General features: G+C 48.7%; 1 protein-coding gene across 5 annotated transcripts in view; it reads right to left on the bottom strand.

Annotated features, from left to right (window-relative positions):
* LOC133131422 (upstream stimulatory factor 2) overlaps nucleotides 1-16146 on the bottom strand; it is an 18634-nt gene extending 2488 nt beyond the window's left edge. Inside the window, exons 1-9 of one of the 5 annotated variants that reach the window (XM_061246819.1) lie at nucleotides 15485-16146; nucleotides 12844-12884; nucleotides 12262-12377; nucleotides 10466-10618; nucleotides 9379-9541; nucleotides 6365-6452; nucleotides 2924-2959; nucleotides 1735-1793; nucleotides 1-56 (exon numbers count right to left, since the gene is read on the bottom strand). The exon at nucleotides 1-56 is cut by the window's left edge and continues 39 nt beyond it. In XM_061246819.1, the coding sequence (XP_061102803.1) occupies nucleotides 1-56; nucleotides 1735-1793; nucleotides 2924-2959; nucleotides 6365-6452; nucleotides 9379-9541; nucleotides 10466-10618; nucleotides 12262-12377; nucleotides 12844-12884; nucleotides 15485-15522 (750 nt within the window). In that variant the 5' untranslated portion in view covers nucleotides 15523-16146. The remainder of the gene's footprint in view (nucleotides 57-1734; nucleotides 1794-2923; nucleotides 2960-6364; nucleotides 6453-9378; nucleotides 9542-10465; nucleotides 10619-12261; nucleotides 12378-12843; nucleotides 12885-15484) is intronic. The other 4 variants (XM_061246790.1, XM_061246798.1, XM_061246805.1 and 1 more) reach the window with 4 other exon arrangements.
* Between the last annotated feature and the right edge of the window lie 1708 nt (nucleotides 16147-17854).

Genomic DNA, 17854 nt, shown 5'->3' on the forward strand with positions numbered 1-17854 from the left:
GATTTTGGAGAGGGTGACGATCCAGTTGTTAATCTTGTCCCTCCTCCGCCTCTCCACTGTCAACACAAAGAAGGAGCGTTTTACCGCCAGGGGTGCAAAGATTCACCAACACCACGAATTCTGGAGTACATAGATCTCAGGAACAGGGTTGGGGAGCCCTGCTCTAGCTGTTGAGTGAGGGGTGCTTTGTTAGGGTTGAAGTGAAAACCTACAGGACGGCAGATCTCCAGGAACAGGTTTGGGCAGCCCTGCCTTTTGAGTTATCAAACGAAAATGTTTGAAAACTCAAAACTCCTCCAACCACCCAGAACCATTATCCCCCTCTCAATTCCTCTGTGCTTCTGGCATTCAGCTGGCTGATGGACAGATACACAGCTCGGTGTTTGTTTAATCAGCGTGTGAACACACACACACATACATTGCTGCCATTTCACAGAGCGATGCGATCTGCATTTCACTCCATCGTTTCTCGTGGACGTCCACCGTCTGCGTTAGCTGCTCTCCCCGTTCGGCTGGGGTCCCGGCGTTAAACTGACTCCTTCCTCTGGAAGCGTTTACCTGGCCTGCTGGTCCCCCCTGCTGGCAGCAGGAGGTACTGCACCTGGTCTGGCCTCACGCTGCAAGTGGCCTTTTCAAACGGGCGAACCAAACGGAAATCAATGGGCGGCGTTCAAATCGGCCCTGTTATTTGTACAAAAACTCTTGTCTGGTTCTCCTACGCGCCTTTTTCTGTCTTTTGTCTCTCTCTCTCACCCTCCCTCCCTCTCTCTCTCTCTCACCATCTCCCTCTCCCTCTCCCTCTGTCTCGCCCTCTCCCCCTGACGGAGGCCACGTCTGGCTGCTGTTTTACACCACTAACGCAGGCGTGAAATGACAGACTGAACCCAATTACAGGAGCACGCGCACGGTACATACAGGACGGCTATTAAAGCAACAGAGACGGGCGAATTTACCCCACGGGCAACCACTGTGAGATGGGAAGTGCTGATATCCACTCGATACTAATGAACGCCGGCAGCTCTTAAAAGCCAGTGTACATTACAGCCACGGTGGCTAATTCACAGCGCGTGACAACACCAACAGCCCACTTACTTGCGACGCTGTTTTCATGTACGCCGCGACGGAAGAGTGCCAAAAACAAACAAAAAAACCTGAAAAAGGGAACTGATACCAGCACATAGTTTGCGGTTTGCCCTTTGCCACTAATTGCTCTCGTCAGTAGCGGGAGGCACAGTTCAGAGGGGCCAATCAGATTCCAGATTTGATCCCTGGCTCTGTACTTTTCTTACGTCTCAGCAGTCAGGACGTCAGCTGACGGGCGCCCCGGATTATTTCGGAGCGGAGAGGGCAGCGTGTACGCAGAGGAGCCCCTGCAGTGCCGGAGCACAGTACGACAGCCTCACCCGGGGCGCCCTCCGGTGGCCACACGCGCAAACTACACCACCGCCCACCCACCTCCTACAGCGGTTAACAGGAGCGTTGTCTTCAGCGCTTTCGCTTGATTCAAGCTGCTAAACGCCCCGTCCGTCACGATGCGCTATCCCCTGTAGCGTACTGGTGAAGGTAAATGACTGGGACCCTGCAAGGTCGGTGGTTCGATCCCCGGTGTAGCCACAATAAGATCCGCACAGCCGTTGGGCCCTTGAGCGAGGCCCCTTAACCCTGCATTGCTCCAGTACGTCGCTCTGGATGAGATGTAATGTAACGCAATGCATCGTGGGTAATGTAGTTCACCTTCGTTGTGCTGCGCTCGCCTCCGTTCGTCCCTCGGCGTCCGTGGCCCGTCCATTTTCCTGCAAGACAGACGGACGGACAGGGGCGGGGTTGAGGCGCGTGGCGTGGCCCTTTTCCCCCGCTCTCGTGCACGAGACGAAGGACTGGCACACTTAAGGCGACCGCCGCAAGCCTCCATCAGTCGAACGCTTCAGAGAGTCTGCACCGGTGACGTCGAACAGGAAGCCCGCGGGGCGGTGGTGTCTGCTGGTCTCTAACGTTTCGTTTTTAATGCAATCAGAGGCCGGGTTAGGCCTCGGAGAGAAATGTGCAGTCCATTAGCCAAATTAAATAAGGTTTTTACGTAAGTGCTGAAATGCACCTAAAAAACCAGCAGGCACTGCGGCCCCTCCGGAATTCGAGTTTGAGGTTCCTGGCGTACACCAAACTGACTGACGTGAGGATCATGGTAAAACTTTTTATTGTAGAGGTCTAAACCTACGCTATCACGTCTTGAGTGTGCGGAACAGTAAGAGATTCTGCTATGAAAAGGGGGGGGCCACCACAGAACAATGGCACGACTGACACAGAAGCGCAACTGTTCGCACAAAGAAGACGCAGATAAGCAGCCAGCAGACTGGAGCACTGTGGGATAGGTCCTCCGACGCGTTCCGCTGCCCTTTGTTTTAATACACGGAGGACCGTCGGCCGTTTGCAGAGCTGATTAAGTCTAATTGCAGTTCTGAAAACCAGATGCTGCTCAGGGGAAGTGGCTGCTTTCTGGCGCTTCACGCGACGCCTCTCTCCAAACACCCCCCCTCCCCCCTTTCCTCCTCTCTCCAAACACCCCCCCTCCTTCCCCCCTTTCCTCCTCTCTCCAAACCCCCCACACACACCCCCCCCCCGCCCCCCTCCCCACTGGGCTACGCTTTAATTAATCCACGTCAAGCATCGAGCTGGGGCCGACATCTTACAAGGAGGCCTGGTGTAGCACACAGAGTACGTTCCCAACAACGCAGCACTCAAACCCTTACAACCCCTCAATTAGAAACACACCCCTACATCCCCGGTACACAGAACACAGGAATCATATCGCTATCTAAAACAGAATCACCGTGGCGGTAGAAGGCGGGGGGAAGGGGAGAGGGGGAGGGAGGGAGATTCTGGGTCGGTAGCGTGTGGCAGTTAGGTATTTGAAAGTTATCCTCACCAGTTTAAGTCATGTTGCAGCATCTCGTTTTCATCTCTGCGGACAGTAAGTTTTTTTTTGTTTGTTTTTTTTTTTGGTTCATTTCATGTTTTTTTTTTGTTTTTTTTTTGGTTATTCAATATAAACAGGTATGACATAAAATATATTTGCAACAATTCATCAACAATGAAGCAATTGCATTTGTTACAGATGATTGGGAGGAAAATCAAGAGATCAAGAGATGAAAAAAACCCCCAAAAAAACATAAAAACAAAAATCAACATTGAAAGACTGAGAATCCCAACACTGAAGCAGAAGTCACAGAACTGCCCCTCTCTCACACACACACACACACACACACACACACACACACACACACACACACACACACACACACACACACACACACACACACACACACACACACACACACACACACACACACACACACCATGCAGCAGTGTCCGGAAGGTTCTCTCACACACTCTTCGCAGTCCCACGGGTGTGTGTGTGAGTGTGAGTGTGTGTGTGTGTGTGAGAGTGTGTGTGTGTGTGTGAGAGAGAGTAATTGGCTGCCTCATTAACCGATACTGTCGAGCCTACACACCCCAGAGACACGCAGCACTCAAGAGGACGACACAGCCCTGGAAAACAGCACCGGCGTGATGTCATCATCAACACCTGGGCCGAGGTTCACCACAGGAGGAGAGCTGATCTGGGATCAGTCCGGCCTTGCTGGCCACAATGGACAAGGCCAGGCTGTGGACAGCAGTAATCTGACCCGAGATCAGCGCTCGTAGTAGACAGCCCGTCCACACCAAAACTGCAACTATAAACATGACAATAACAGTAACGATGCGAGTATCCACACTGATGAACGATAATGTTAATGAACAGCCATTTTGAATGCGACGCCCTGTAAATTCGGATGGATTTTGATTGGCTGTCAAATCACTCATGCAGCTCGCCGAACACCTCTCTAAATGCGATCCTAAAGATATTGTTTGTCACGGTCATTGTCGTTAGAGTTGTGGTGTCATCCACTTTATTTTAACAACAATGTATCTATAAATATAGTTGTGGTTATAGTTATTGTTCTTGGTGTGGACAGGCCTGAATGCTACTTTCTGAATACAAAACCTGGACTTGAACTCCCACTGGTTCAGAATGTCCCTACGTGACCAAACCAATCTGATGCAGTCAGATACAGATTGTAGACTATTCTACACCCCGGCTCTCCAAGGAGTATATTTTACAGACCCTGAACAAATATATATGACAAAATGAGATTTAGGATTCGTTTTGTGCCTTTGAGATTATTGTGAAACATTCTGAGATGACATCAATGTTCTTGCAATTTCTCACAAAAAATGCCGAAATGAGATTTTCGTGGGCCTACACAATGTACACAATGTAGCTTCATACATTTTTATTCGAATTTGAAGACAATCTCCTTGCGAGGACTCTTGCATTATGATTTTCTCTGGGGTTTCTTTGCTGCGAGACTAAAAATTGAGCAGCGTTAAGGCTGAACCGATCAGGCTTTTGGCGGACTGCATGGTCCGATTCTGCTTAAAGGGACTTTCCAGGGTCTGCGCTGAATATATCCCCCATGCGTTCTCTCAACAGGCACTGTCCCACAGATTTAGATCAGAGGGGGTGAAGGAAAACCAATCAAAAACCTAGCCCATCGAATCACCATGTTAAAGGGCCAGGGCACTGTCTCTGACCACTGACCACTGCTACCTGATTACAGGAGTGTGCCTTCATCACTGAGGAAGAGGAGAAGGAGTTTCTGAAACACACATGGATGCATAGACACACACAAACAAACAGCACACACATACGCTCAAAAACAAACACACACACATAAGAAAAAGCACACACATGCACACAAACAAATGTGCACATATTACATAAACACACATATGTAAAAAAAACAAAAAAAAAAACACACATGCACAGAAACACATTCTCTCACACACTCACACTCAATCACACACACACACACACACAAGCCGCAGCTCACCCCACACTGCAGTTTATATATTAACACACACATGCACAGAAGCACATTCTCACACACACACACACACACACACTCACACTCACACTCACACTCACACTCACACTCACACTCACACTCACACTCACACTCACACACACTCACACACACTCACACACACTCACACACACTCACACACACACTCACACACACTCACACACACTCACACTCACACTCACACACACTGCAGTTTACAGATGAACACACACGCATATCCACACCCTTCAGCTGTCCCAGAGCTCACAGAATTAAAAGGTTAAATACGCCAGCGAATTAAAGCCCACGCCTTGGCCCCAGTACAGCCAATAACAGAGCGGTGCTTCGCGATCGCTGGGCGTTAGAGCGCCAGTTCTCCCCCAAACCGTAAACCCCGGAGCATGCTGGGAGACCGAGCTCTGGGCAGAGGGGCAGAGGAAGGGTGTGACTATCCGGACCGGACCGGGACAGGTTCTGACTGCCCCCCCCGTGTCTCTGCGTCACCACGGTAACACCTAGGCTCATTAGGCCCACTGAAGCAGCAGCAGCAGCAGCAGCAACACCAGGCCTGAGATCGATGGAGCCTTTACATCCACCGGTCTCAAGGCTGCCGTGAAGAACACAAGGGAGCCCCGATCCACTAACAACACAATTATCTTTTCACCACAGCGTTGACAATTAGGAATATCGAACAAAAAATGTGTCGTTATAATGACTCAGGTGATGCAGGAGACAGTGGAAGCAGTGAGAGGGCTAGCCCAGCATGAAGACCAGCAGGTCTGGAGAACAGGAGCAGAGCGGGGAGAGGAGAGGAGAACGGGTGTGGCTGTTCCGGGGGGCTGCAGGTTTGAAAGCTCCTCTCCATGGTGCCACTGACCCAGATCAACACATTCTGGACGATCCAGACACATTGTTAAACCAGACGAGGGCCAAAATTGAAAATGTGTCAGACCAGAGTGCTGATATGAACTCTAAAGTCTTTTATTTGCCTTTTAGCTCATGATAGATGAGGTTAGACAGGGAGAATCTGGCTTCAGATCAGCTCTGATGCTTTATGAATACAGGTCCCTGAGAAGGACAAATGTACTTGAGTACTCCTCAAATGAAATGAAATTACTATTATTACACTGAGCAATTATTTGCTATTATGTCATCTGCTGGTCTGTTCTCCAGAGTGAAACTGCCCATTTAAGTGGAGTTTGTACACACGTATTCACACCTTTCTGTGCGAACCTCAGTTTGACAGTATTGGGCCGAATTTGGGGGGCGGTGAACCCTGACACCGCAAAGCGAAAGGCTGTTGCTGTGGCCTGGAGTGACTCGGACAGCCGTGCACCCGGAACCTTCCGTCCACGCCCTGCGGAACGTATGCGTGCATGCGCTTGTGTGTGTGTGTGTGTGTGAGAGGGGGGGATACTCACGTGGAGTAGGCGTGTGTGCGGGGGGCGATAGTTCGGGGGGTGCCTGACTGCAGGACATCAGGGGGGGTCATCATCACGTAAAACTGACCTGGGGGGGGGGGGGGGGGGGGAAGAGGAACACCAGAACATGTCATCCCCTACAGTCAAAACACTGCAATACTTAACCCTTTAAATGTCCCATATTGTGGAAAATGACATTTCCCTTGCTACGCGGATTATACAGGAGTTGAAGGCGCTATAACAACAACGACGAAAATATCAAAAAGGCAGTCGCCAAATAAATCCACACAATCGATCAGTCGTTTGGAGTGCCGTGCAGTTGGGACAACACAACTCGTTTGCTTAGGCACGACACACACTGGAGCCTCGACCAATCCAATCTCTCGGCACGGACGCCGTTCAGTTCGTTAGAGCCAACCAGCCAATGAGAACAGAGGTTCACTGATATCAACGAGCCTTACAAAAAAAAAAAAATCTTCTCCAAAATCCGTCTTCAAAATCCACCTTGACATCGCCCTTGTGACGGCGGCCAATCAGCCCTGGCCGTTATAAATCTCGTTGTTTGTTTGGTGAGAGAGCGCAGCGCACCCTGGAGTCGCTCGTTTCCGCGATGATGTATCAGCGAGCGCTCGCCCGCCCGTCCGGGGACAGTATCCGTTTGATCGTGTTACAGGTGCCTTGAGCGCATTTCACTAAATTGCCTTTTTATTATCTGGCTGGCAGCGCAGTTCGGAGTGATTATCAGCGCCGGATAAATGGGTCCAGTAATCTAACGGAGAGATTCCTTGATAGGCAGCACGACGAAAATAATTTACATATCAGTCAGTCAGAACAGCCGCCCCGACGCCGGCTCTGTGGGGTACGGAAGGGCATTAAAGCACGTCTCCGCTCCCCGGCGAGGGGTATCGACGTGTTCGTGTTCTCGCTATCTCAAAGCAGACGATCGGGTCGGGGGGGAAAACGATAACCGCTAAACGCCAGGACCAGGAACGACCGGCGGGACGGGAGAACCGCGGCGGGTCGTCACCGGGCGCCCAGAACCGGGCCTGGTATTTGAGGCTCGTTTCCTGGTCTCGCCGAGAGACGGCGCCGTTAGTGGAGCAGTTTCAGCCACCGATGCAAGTCAATGGGAACAATACAGCTAAAATTCATGTCGATATTTATTTATTTTTTCCCCCCCACAATTATTATTATTATTTTTGTCACATCCAGTGTTTTTTTTCTTCGTCTAACGCCTCCCCCATGTGCTGAACTTTAAGTTATTGTGTGATTAGGACAATACAGCGATATGCTGGGGATGAATGAGGGATTGTTTACATCACTGCAGAGTTTCTCTCTCTCTCTCTCTCTCTCTCAGGCAGTGGAGTGGAGGAGCCATGTCAGCTTCTGCCTCAACACTGTGCAACATGGTGGGGCCCAGAAACTTGGGTAGTCAGCGGGTGATGTAACCCCGGGTCTATATTGTTTCTACGGCCCGTGATTGGCTGTGTCTCCCACCCGCAGCTCCGGGCTACGAGGCGCCCCCAACGGCATTACGGGAGTCTGGCGGGACCGCGTCAGCGCTCTCCCGATCACCCCACACGGAGCTCCGCGGAGGGGGGGGGGGGGGCCACAGCGCCCCCCTCCCTCTGCCCCGCTCAATTCCGTTACCGCGGAAACGCGCCGTAATGAGCCGCCAATCTCGCTCTGCCAGCCAGCGTGAGGACGCCATCCCGCTAACGCGCCCGTCACACCTCACATTACCACACCTCACATTACCACACCTGGCCACTCCAACACACACTCACTCATAAACACTGACGGCCCTGAACGGTAAATACGCAACCCATAAATAAGCACGCCCGCTGAGAAACGGCCAAGCAGCCAATTCACACACCCCCCCTATTGAAAAAGCATCAGCAACCCTCCTCTGACTGTACTACCTGAACCAGGTCAATTAGTCACGTAACGAGGAATCTCCGCTAATTAACTCATTTAACTCTGACTGAGGGAGAGGCCACCAAACCCCCCCCCCCCACCTCCCAATCCCCCCCCGAATTCCAGCGTGTCCCGCATCCGTGTGCATAGGAACACCGCAGACCTTAGCCCAAGAAACGGCCCGCGGTGCCTTCGGTTTTCCGGCAGCGTCGTAACTCTGCAGACTAATCCAGCGGGTTAATGCGGGGATTTGTTGGACTGCGGCGGACTCGTTAGGACGGCCTCTCTTTAATCTAATTAATGGGCGCTTAATCGCGGCCGGGTGGCGCGGAGCGAGGCTCGGGGCCCGGGCGGGAGGCGGGGACGCCTGGCAGATTTCGGCTGATTTGCGGAGCCGTAAAATCCGCTGTGCTGACGAGGCAAGGTCGCGGCGGGAGAGCTAATGTTCCGTACAGATACAGCCGCGATAAAACGCCATTAGAGCCGCCTGTTTTAACAGGTGTACACTGCACTCATCTCCGCACGGCCAAATCCCTGCTGAAGCCATCGCCGTAATGAGCCAGGGAGCGTGTGTGTGTGTGGTGTGTGTGGTGTGTGTGTGTGTGTGTGTGGGTGTGTGTGTGTGTGTGTGTGTGTGTGTGTGTGAGTCTGTGTGTGTGTGTGTGAGTCTGTGTGTGTGTGTGTGTGTGTGTGGTGTGTGTGTGCGTGTGCGTGTGTGTGAGTGTGTGAGTGTGTGTGTGGCTTGTGTGGTGTGAGTGTGAGTGTGTGTGGTGTGTGTGGGTGGGTGTGTGAGTGTGTGTGTGTGTGTGTGCGTGTGTGTATGTGTGTGGTGAGTGTGTGTGTGGTGTGTGTGTATGTGTGTATGTGTGTGAGGGTGTGTGTGGTTTGTGTGGTGTGAGTGTGAGTGTGGGGTGTGTGTGTGTGTGTGTGTGTGTGTGTGTGTGTGTGTGGTGAGTGGGTGTGTGTGTGTGTGTGTGTGTGTGGTGTGGTGTGGTGTGGTGTGTGTGTGTGTGTGTGTGTGGTATGCGTGTGCGTGAGTGCGTGAGTGTGTGTGTGTGCGTGTGTGCGTGTGCGTGTGCGTGTGCGTGTGTACTCACCCCCTGCCTGTGTGAGAGTGGGATCAGCAGTAGCCTGCACAGATACTGCGGTTGCCGTGCCGTCGCTCACGGTTGCCGTGGGGAAGTAGGCGAAGCGCGTCTCCCCCCCCACAGGGTCCCCCACCGGGCTTCCCCCATTACTGAAGGGGTTCTGTATCACTGCCTGAGGGGCACACGCACACCATACAACCACACACACACACACACACACACACACACACACACACACACACCATACAACCACACACACACACACACACAGCAAAGGAACAAGGTTAGACCACAGTTAAATCTGCAGACATAAAATACAGAAGCACTACAGACAGTAGACCACTGAATGACAGGTGCATGTGTAACCTAGTTGCTACATTACCTATGCAGGTGTGGCCTGGTTGCCATGACAGCACCTGCGCAGGTGTGACCTGGTTGCCGTGACAATACCTGCCCAGGTGTGACCTGGTTGCTATGACTGTATTGGTTCAGGTGTGACCTGGTCGCTATGACTGTATTGGTTCAGGTGTGACCTGGTTGCTATGACTGTATTGGTTCAGGTGTGACCTGGTCGCTATGACTGTATTGGTTCAGGTGTGACCTGGTTGCTAGGACAGTACCTGCACAGGTGTAACCTGGTTTCTATGACTGTATTGGTTCAGGTGTGACCTGGTCGCTATGACTGTATTGGTTCAGGTGTGACCTGGTTGCTAGGACAGTACCTGCACAGGTGTAACCTGGTTTCTATGACTGTTTTGGTTCAGGTGTGACCTGGTCGCTATGACTGTATTGGTTCAGGTGTGACCTGGTTGCTAGGACGGTACCTGCACAGGTGTAACCCGGTTGCTATAACTGTATTGGTTCAGGTGTGACTTGGTTGCTAGGACGGTACCTGCACAGGTGTAACCCGGTTGCTATGACTGTATTGGTTCAGATGTGCCCTGGTTGCTATGACTGTATTGGTTCAGGTGTGACCCGGTTGCTATGACTGTATTGGTTCAGGTGCGACCTGGTTGTTATGACTGTATTGGTTCAGGTGTGACCCGGTTGCTATGACGGTACCTGCACAGGTGTAACCCGGTTGCTATGACGGTACCTGAGCCACGGCTTGCTGTGCCCCAGTGAAGGCGGCGGTCGAGACGACGCTGACCGCCCCTCCCCCGTCGTCCCCGGCCTCGAGCTGCTGGTCCGTTACCTGGACGACGCGGTACGTCACCTGCAGCGGAGGGGAGAGGGGCGGGGCATGAAGCTGGAGGAGGAGTTAGAGGGGAGGGCAGCGTTAGCCCTTTTTCTCTGCAAACCCTGAGCATTACCCCGGCACACACCCGCCCCACAATCCCACAGTACTCCAGGAGAACTCCGTGTGGGTCGGACCATGACGAGGAACCAGGCCATTCACACCAAAGGTGATAACCGAACCAGTCAGAACACGAATTCATCACTGCACGAAACAAAACAGGCAAAAATCAGTGCCGATCTCCCGGTCAGGCTTTCCCCCAAAGCACAGCTACAGCACTGAGACAGAGAAGTCCAGTCATCACATTCATATAAATTCATAAGTCCCATTCAAGGAACACATGGAAGTTTAATTTCCATTAGGATACAGCTTTTCTGCGGGATCCCTCGGTCCAGATTCGAGACACCGCAGACAGCGCCGTCGGATAAGCAAACAACCCCAGCATTGCAACAGTCGGATAATTCCCTGGGGTCCTGGTGTCGACTGGATCCCCAGCAGCCCCTATGGCTGAGTACATGGGACACACTGACCATGGCCAGTCCCCTCTCACCGCAAAGCCATCTCCTCCCGTCTGTCACACACCGGCTGAAACACACCACCGCAGCCGGCACCTGATCTAATATTCAGTCAAAAGCGGGCCTTGTTCAGGAAGAGCGCACTTGTTATTTTGGTCGGCAGAATTACCCCCGTCATGTGACCCACCTCCTGACTGACATGTGACACGAGCCACAGTGAGGGATTGGAATCACATGACTGCACCATTCAGCAGTGTTTACAGTTAACGTCGGCCCTCCCGTGACAAGCTGAGCCCCAACACGTCACCGTTAGATTAGCGCAGGCCGCTAGCAACCAGGCTAACCTCTCCCATCCATTGGGGGGGGGGGGGGACAACAGGCCTTTTACAGTAGCAGTCCCGGTCCACAAAACCACTCCTGTGGTTTCACGACAAACCGCGAGGCCCCCCAATCAAGCATCCGCACTGAATAAAGACATTTTCAGTTCTGCTCTGAACTATTTACCAAGTTCGCCACGATGCATTGGACTGATTCAAGGCATGAGATTTCAATACATTCTGAGCTAATAATACCTAATAATTTGCAATTTAGGAGAGGCTTTTATCCAAAGCAATTTACGGTTGATTAGACTAAGCAGGGGACAATCCCCGCCTGGAGCAATGCGGGGATAATGGCCTTGCTCGAGGGCCCAACAGCTGTGCGGATCTTATCGTGGCTACACCGGGGCTTGAACCACCAACCTTCCGGGTCCCAGTCATGCACCTTAGCCACTAGGCGATAGACTGGTCCCTATATGAAAGCAGTCTGGTCCAGAAAGCAGTCTTATAACCATGAAGCGTCCTGGCAGGGGGGTAGGGCATCCTTGCAGGGGGCAGTCTGTAGCCCAGTGGCTGAAGTGCTTGACTTGGACCGGGGGTGATTGGTGGCTAAAGCCCCAGGATAGCCACATTAAGATCAGCTGTTGGATGATTGACACACATTGCTCCAGGGAACATTGGCCCCTGCTTAGTCAAACCGACTGCACATAGCTTTGGATATAAAAAAAAAACGTCAGCTAAAATAACCATAACGTAATGCAAGGCATTTGTAGTAATTTTGTAGTTTTTTTATTTATTTGTTTATTTTTTAAACGGGTGTTACCTGTCCACCGCTGTTCTCCGTGCGAAACTGGTACTGGATGTTGTGGTCGACGAACGCTGCAGCCTGCGGTACTCCTGCTATGGTAACCGTCTGCTCAGCTCCTCCGCCGTTATCCCCTGTGGGGCGTGAGATTGGGGGGGGTAACATGGAGGGGGGTTGTGGTAACCGATTCGGGGAAACTGCAGCCTTTTCTATTTACAGTAAACGTGGACAGCCGTAACTACACCGTAGCTTCAACAATACGAGAAAAAAAAACCCACACCACAAGTGCTGAAACAATGCAGCCACTGTTCAGAAGCGTTTGAACCGCTTCTGCCTTTGAAAGGTCCTCAACGTTTTTTTTTTTTTTTGTTTTTTTTTCCATCAAAGCAAGTACAGTAAGAAAACCCCCCTTTCACCAAATTTAATTAACTGGATTGAAGTCAACTGATGTCTCTAAGGAGTCTCACAGAGCACCACTGTGGGCACAACCTAGAGTCGTACAGGGCTGTCCGCACGTGCCTATTCGACTCGTCGTTAGCTTGTAAAGTTAGCGAGCAGTAGTTAAAGTCCCGGGTTAAATAAAACGGGGTCGAATCTTACCTTCCGTAATCTGCACAACCTCCTCCTCTTGTTTCTCGTGACTGCAAGAGAAAGGGGACGGATGTTTGTCATTTCACAGTGTTTAAAAGTCGGGAGAATTAAAAAAGGGGGAGACAGCAGCTCCTCTCACTGAACGATGTTGCACAGTCTGGCACACACATTTAGCTATTTGTTTATTTATTTAGCACAAATTTTAGTACAAATCTGTGCAAGGTGGGAGCGAAGCCCTAACAGGCTTGTACAGAGCTCCACACCTAACCAACACTTACTACTTACTAAGATGATATAAGAAAGAAGAAACCGACAACATAGAGTGATGATTAAACATAAGATGATATAAGGAAGAAGAAACAGACAACAAAGAATGATGATTAAACATAAAATGAAATAAGAAAGAAGAAACAGACAACATAGGATGATGATTAAACATAAAATGATATAAGAAAGAAAAAAACAGACAACATAGGATGATGATTGAATATAGGATGATACGAAAACGAAGAAACAGACATAGGATGATGATTGAACATAGGATGATATGAGAAAAAAAAAGACAACATAGGATGATGACTAAACATGGGATGATACAAGAAGAAGAGAAACAAATAACTGAGATGAATATTTAGTAGCAGATTAGGTAGACATCAGATATTTTTTCAAATGTTTTTTAAAGACAGTATGTGAGGACATAGATCTCAGTTGAGGGCTTAGTTCACTCAGCAGCTGGATGAAGGGTGTACACACACAAACCAACCACTTTATTAGGCACACCTGATAATTAAGGCAAACAGCCTTCTCCTTCAAACAGCAAATCATGCGTCTAGTGGCTACAGATTCACATATAAAACATGCAGACATTTTTTTTGTTTGACCAAACATTAGAATAGGCTAGAAGCCTAATCTAGGCAACTTTGACCACGGTATGATTGTAACTGCCAGCATCTTAGGAACAGCTGCCTGCACTACAGTCTCTGGCGTTTACAGTAAGTGAATGGTGCAATAAAGAAAAAAACATCCAGTAAGCTGCAGTTCTGTGGCCTTGTAAAAACGCCTTGTTAAAGAGAGAGGTCAGAGGAGAACGGGTAGACTTGTTAAAGCGAACGAAAAGGCCACAAATCAAAAGCTGAGTATCAACGGTGGTGGTAAATGGTAAATGGCTGGCATTTATATAGCGCCTTTATCCAAAGCGCTGTACAATTGATGCTTCTCATTCACCCATTCATACACACACTCGCACACCGACGGCGATCGGCTGCCATGCAAGGCGCCGACCAGCTCGTCAGGAGCATTTGGGGGTTAGGTGACCGCTCTTACTGCCTGAGCCATGTAATGGTGAGGGGAATATTTATTTGGCATGCGTTAATGTCCCTTAATACTAACCGAGCATCATTTCATTGCCACCGCATACCTCAGTATTGTTGCTGACCATGTGCATGCCTTTATGGCCACAGTCTGCCTTTTTTCCCCAAATGGATACTTCTAGCAGGATAATGTACCATGTCACAAAGCACACGTCTCAAGCTGGTCCTGTGTGTGTGTGTGTATTATATATATATATATATATATATATATATATATATATATATATATAATGTAAATAATATTTACAGCACCTCATTGAATCCATGACGCGGGGAATTCGGACTGTTCTAGGGGTACCAGGTAGACGCCCTAGGCATACCCAATAAAGTCGCCGGTGAGTGTATACGCAAAGTGATATTCTCGTAGTGCCAGCACAGTTGCACGGTCCGTTCCAGTTAACTTCATATTTCACGAGCAGACAATGTATAAGCGCCACCATCATCACATAGCCAGAGGATCCATAAATAAACAGCGCCGATAGCTAGCAAGTGATTCTTCATTTTTATCCCAACGAGACTTCAAAAATGTATAGACTATATGTTTATTTGTGTAATAATTAAATGCTACAATCCAGCAAGCAAACTGTCAACGTATTGTCAAACTTTAGCTCGAGTTAACCTACCTCACTAAGAATTGTTCTGGGTAACAAAGCTAGACTAATAGCTGGATAGCCTAGTTACGGTTAGCAAAGACCACTGATGTCCAAAATCCAAATTTTGATAGATAATAATTATAATAAGCTAGTTATATTGTAGGCTAGCTAGTCTAATTAGTACAGGAAATCAGCCGATTTCGAAACGTTGAGCCGCTAACTTACTGCACTAGCAGAACAAGCTAATTAAAATCGAATTTTAATTTTTATTAAAATCCACCTCACTCGAATTCATCTAGCTAGCTCTAGCCGGCGAGTAAGCCTATTTATCCAACCGGCTACAACAACAACAGCAATAGTCCAAGTTATTATAAGTAACTTGAAAGTAATCAATTCCTCATATGTTTATGTCATTACACCATGCATAGCTTGGTGATGCATCAAGACGGAGATCAAGCGAACCATACCGGTAACAACACTAACTAGGGCTTGCAAGCTCGCTAATATTAGCAGGCTAGAAAAACGACTCTGCAGAACACAGCAAGCTATCTTATGCATCAAACCACCTAACTTGGCGAAAATGTTAAGCTCCACAGAGCCGGTACAAGAAAATGGTGGTTGGGCCGCGGAAGCCATTCAAGAGCCAGGGAGATACGATAGACAAGAGTAAAAAGGACGCGTTATTACCTTGTGGTGGTATCCAGAGTCTGTTCTAGCATATCCATGGGGCTTCGCGTTTAAAATGTGATATTCAGTGACACGGAGACGGAGATGGAAGTGCTGATCACGGGGACAAACACTCGGGTCATGTGAGAGAGACAGTCCAGGACACGTGAGGTGCAGACCGGGCGAGCAGTTAAAATGGAGACCGCTGTTAGGACTGATGTTTGGCTGCTCGTCTCTGCTTCCTTTTTTCGTCTTATTTTGACATTCCTCTCCGCCCGTTTCTTCAGTCACTGTCTTGGCGGGCGTCCTACGTTCGTCTGATAATCGCTGTGGTGTTTTAAACGCGGATACTGTTTTGTATTTTTTAAATGTGTCCAAAAAAAGACTTCGGTTCTTAATGGCAGTTCTCCTTTTCGCTTTTTAGTCTTGCAGTCGCCCTTTCTGTTCGCCCTCGGCCGAGCCGTAGTATAGCGGTGTATATCACGTATCCATCCGCAAGCTTGCAGTTTCAGTCGTGTCAGAGGGTTGCACATGCCAAAATATGGAGTGGAATACTTTTCATTACTGTTGCTGCGTCTACCGCCTTTTCAATTTAGTATGTATCGTGCTTAGTTCATAAACTATATTACGGAGCGTTGCTTGTGATTGTATCAACTATTCTGAGCGTTTAACAGTTTGAAATACTGACGGATTGTTTCATTTGCCTTGCTAGCTAGCTGGCTAGCAGTCATTTTGAAGACTAGATTGACTACCTGTTTGCACGCGAGGCACATGCCAAACAAGAGTATGATTATCTCTGTTCTTAAATGTAGAAAGACTCGATGTTTTGACATTTTATTTTGTTCCGTCTAATTTGTTTGTGAAACATTTTTTTTTAAATGGAATTGATGTTTATTGTGTGTGTAGGAACCTCTCGTTGCAGGAACTTGGATTGCATGGGTTCCGTTCCTCGGACAAAAGAAAATGAATACATGTGACGTCGACCATTTGCTTTACCGGATGATTCCGTAGATTATGTGGCTGCATGAGTGATTTCAACTGCTTGTCATTCTCCACCGAGACGAACCTTTTTATTGGCAACAAAGAGAATACGCATTTGTGGCGATCACGCTGGTCTTCTCAGCTGACAGCTAAGATCCAATCCGGGTTTTCTGGAAAACCACATGATGCGGACATGGTGCCACATTACAGAACCAGTTCTTCCGGCGAGCATACCTATGACTACGACCTGGTTTCGCACCATAAATCTTTTTGAAACTAGAGTTTTTTAAAGCGGTGATTGTTAAATATCATGTTTCAAACTGACCCTTAGAAACTGAATGTGCCGTCAGTAACGGAAACGTTTATTTTATGATGCGGTTTATCGACCGAAGAGCCATGTAATGCATGAACAGCCAGCGTGAATCTAAGATGGATCTTGCAGCTAGCTTGTTACTGCTTTTGAAAATAGCCCAGACGACCACTTGTGGCAATCTCTTAGTGGCATTTGTTTAAATAAATTCAAACCTGCGTTTAACTTTTGATATACATTTAAGCATTCGTTGCGTTCCGTACAATACTTCGGATAGCCTACAAATCCACCCAATATTACACCGATAATCGAGAGAGACCCTTGTTTCCACAGATTGTACATCCGTCTAATGTGATCACCTACCCATGGTTGTCATTTTTAAAATGAAAATCCTGTTATTTGATGCATTGTCTGTATAGTGTGTCGATCGTGCGTCCCTTTTATTTCAGGAACAATCTTCAAAATGATCTTGTTGGCTGTCCGCGGGGGGACAGTGACCGATGGGAACTGTTCTGGTGTTCTCTTGCATATTCATTCTATACTTTTCAACAAATAAAATCCTTATTTTCAGATAGGATAATTATGCATACATAATTTTTAACGGATATGGGCTCTTGTAGTTTGATATATTGTTGCAGATATAAGCATCGTTACTGACTCCCATGTATTAGAGCCCAATGTACTTAAATGTAAACTGCACAACAATGTTAATGCAGTTTTTAAAGAAACATGCACAATATATTTTCCTGTGGAAGATCATTGATAAGCTATGTCTTAAAGCAGGGGTGTCAAACTGGATTATCAGGGGGCTGCAGTGTCTGCTGGTTTTTGTGGTTTCCTTTCAATCAGCTGCCAATTAAGGCCTCCAGATAAGGTTCAGATTCTTCAGCCAATCAATGACTTAAATGAACCACAGGTTCTGCGAACAACCCGAAAACCAGCAGACACTGCGGCCCTCCAGAACCGGAGTTTGACACCCGTGTCTTAAAGGCATGTTGAAATAAATGCTTCTCTGTTCATTTACTTTCAGGGAAAGTCAGGAAATGTAAGAAACTGCAACGTACTCTTCCACACTGGAATTAGGGGGTTTGTCAATCACT

This window comes from Conger conger, chromosome 1 (genome assembly GCF_963514075.1).
Source record: "Conger conger chromosome 1, fConCon1.1, whole genome shotgun sequence".
Lineage (NCBI taxonomy): Eukaryota > Metazoa > Chordata > Actinopteri > Anguilliformes > Congridae > Conger > Conger conger.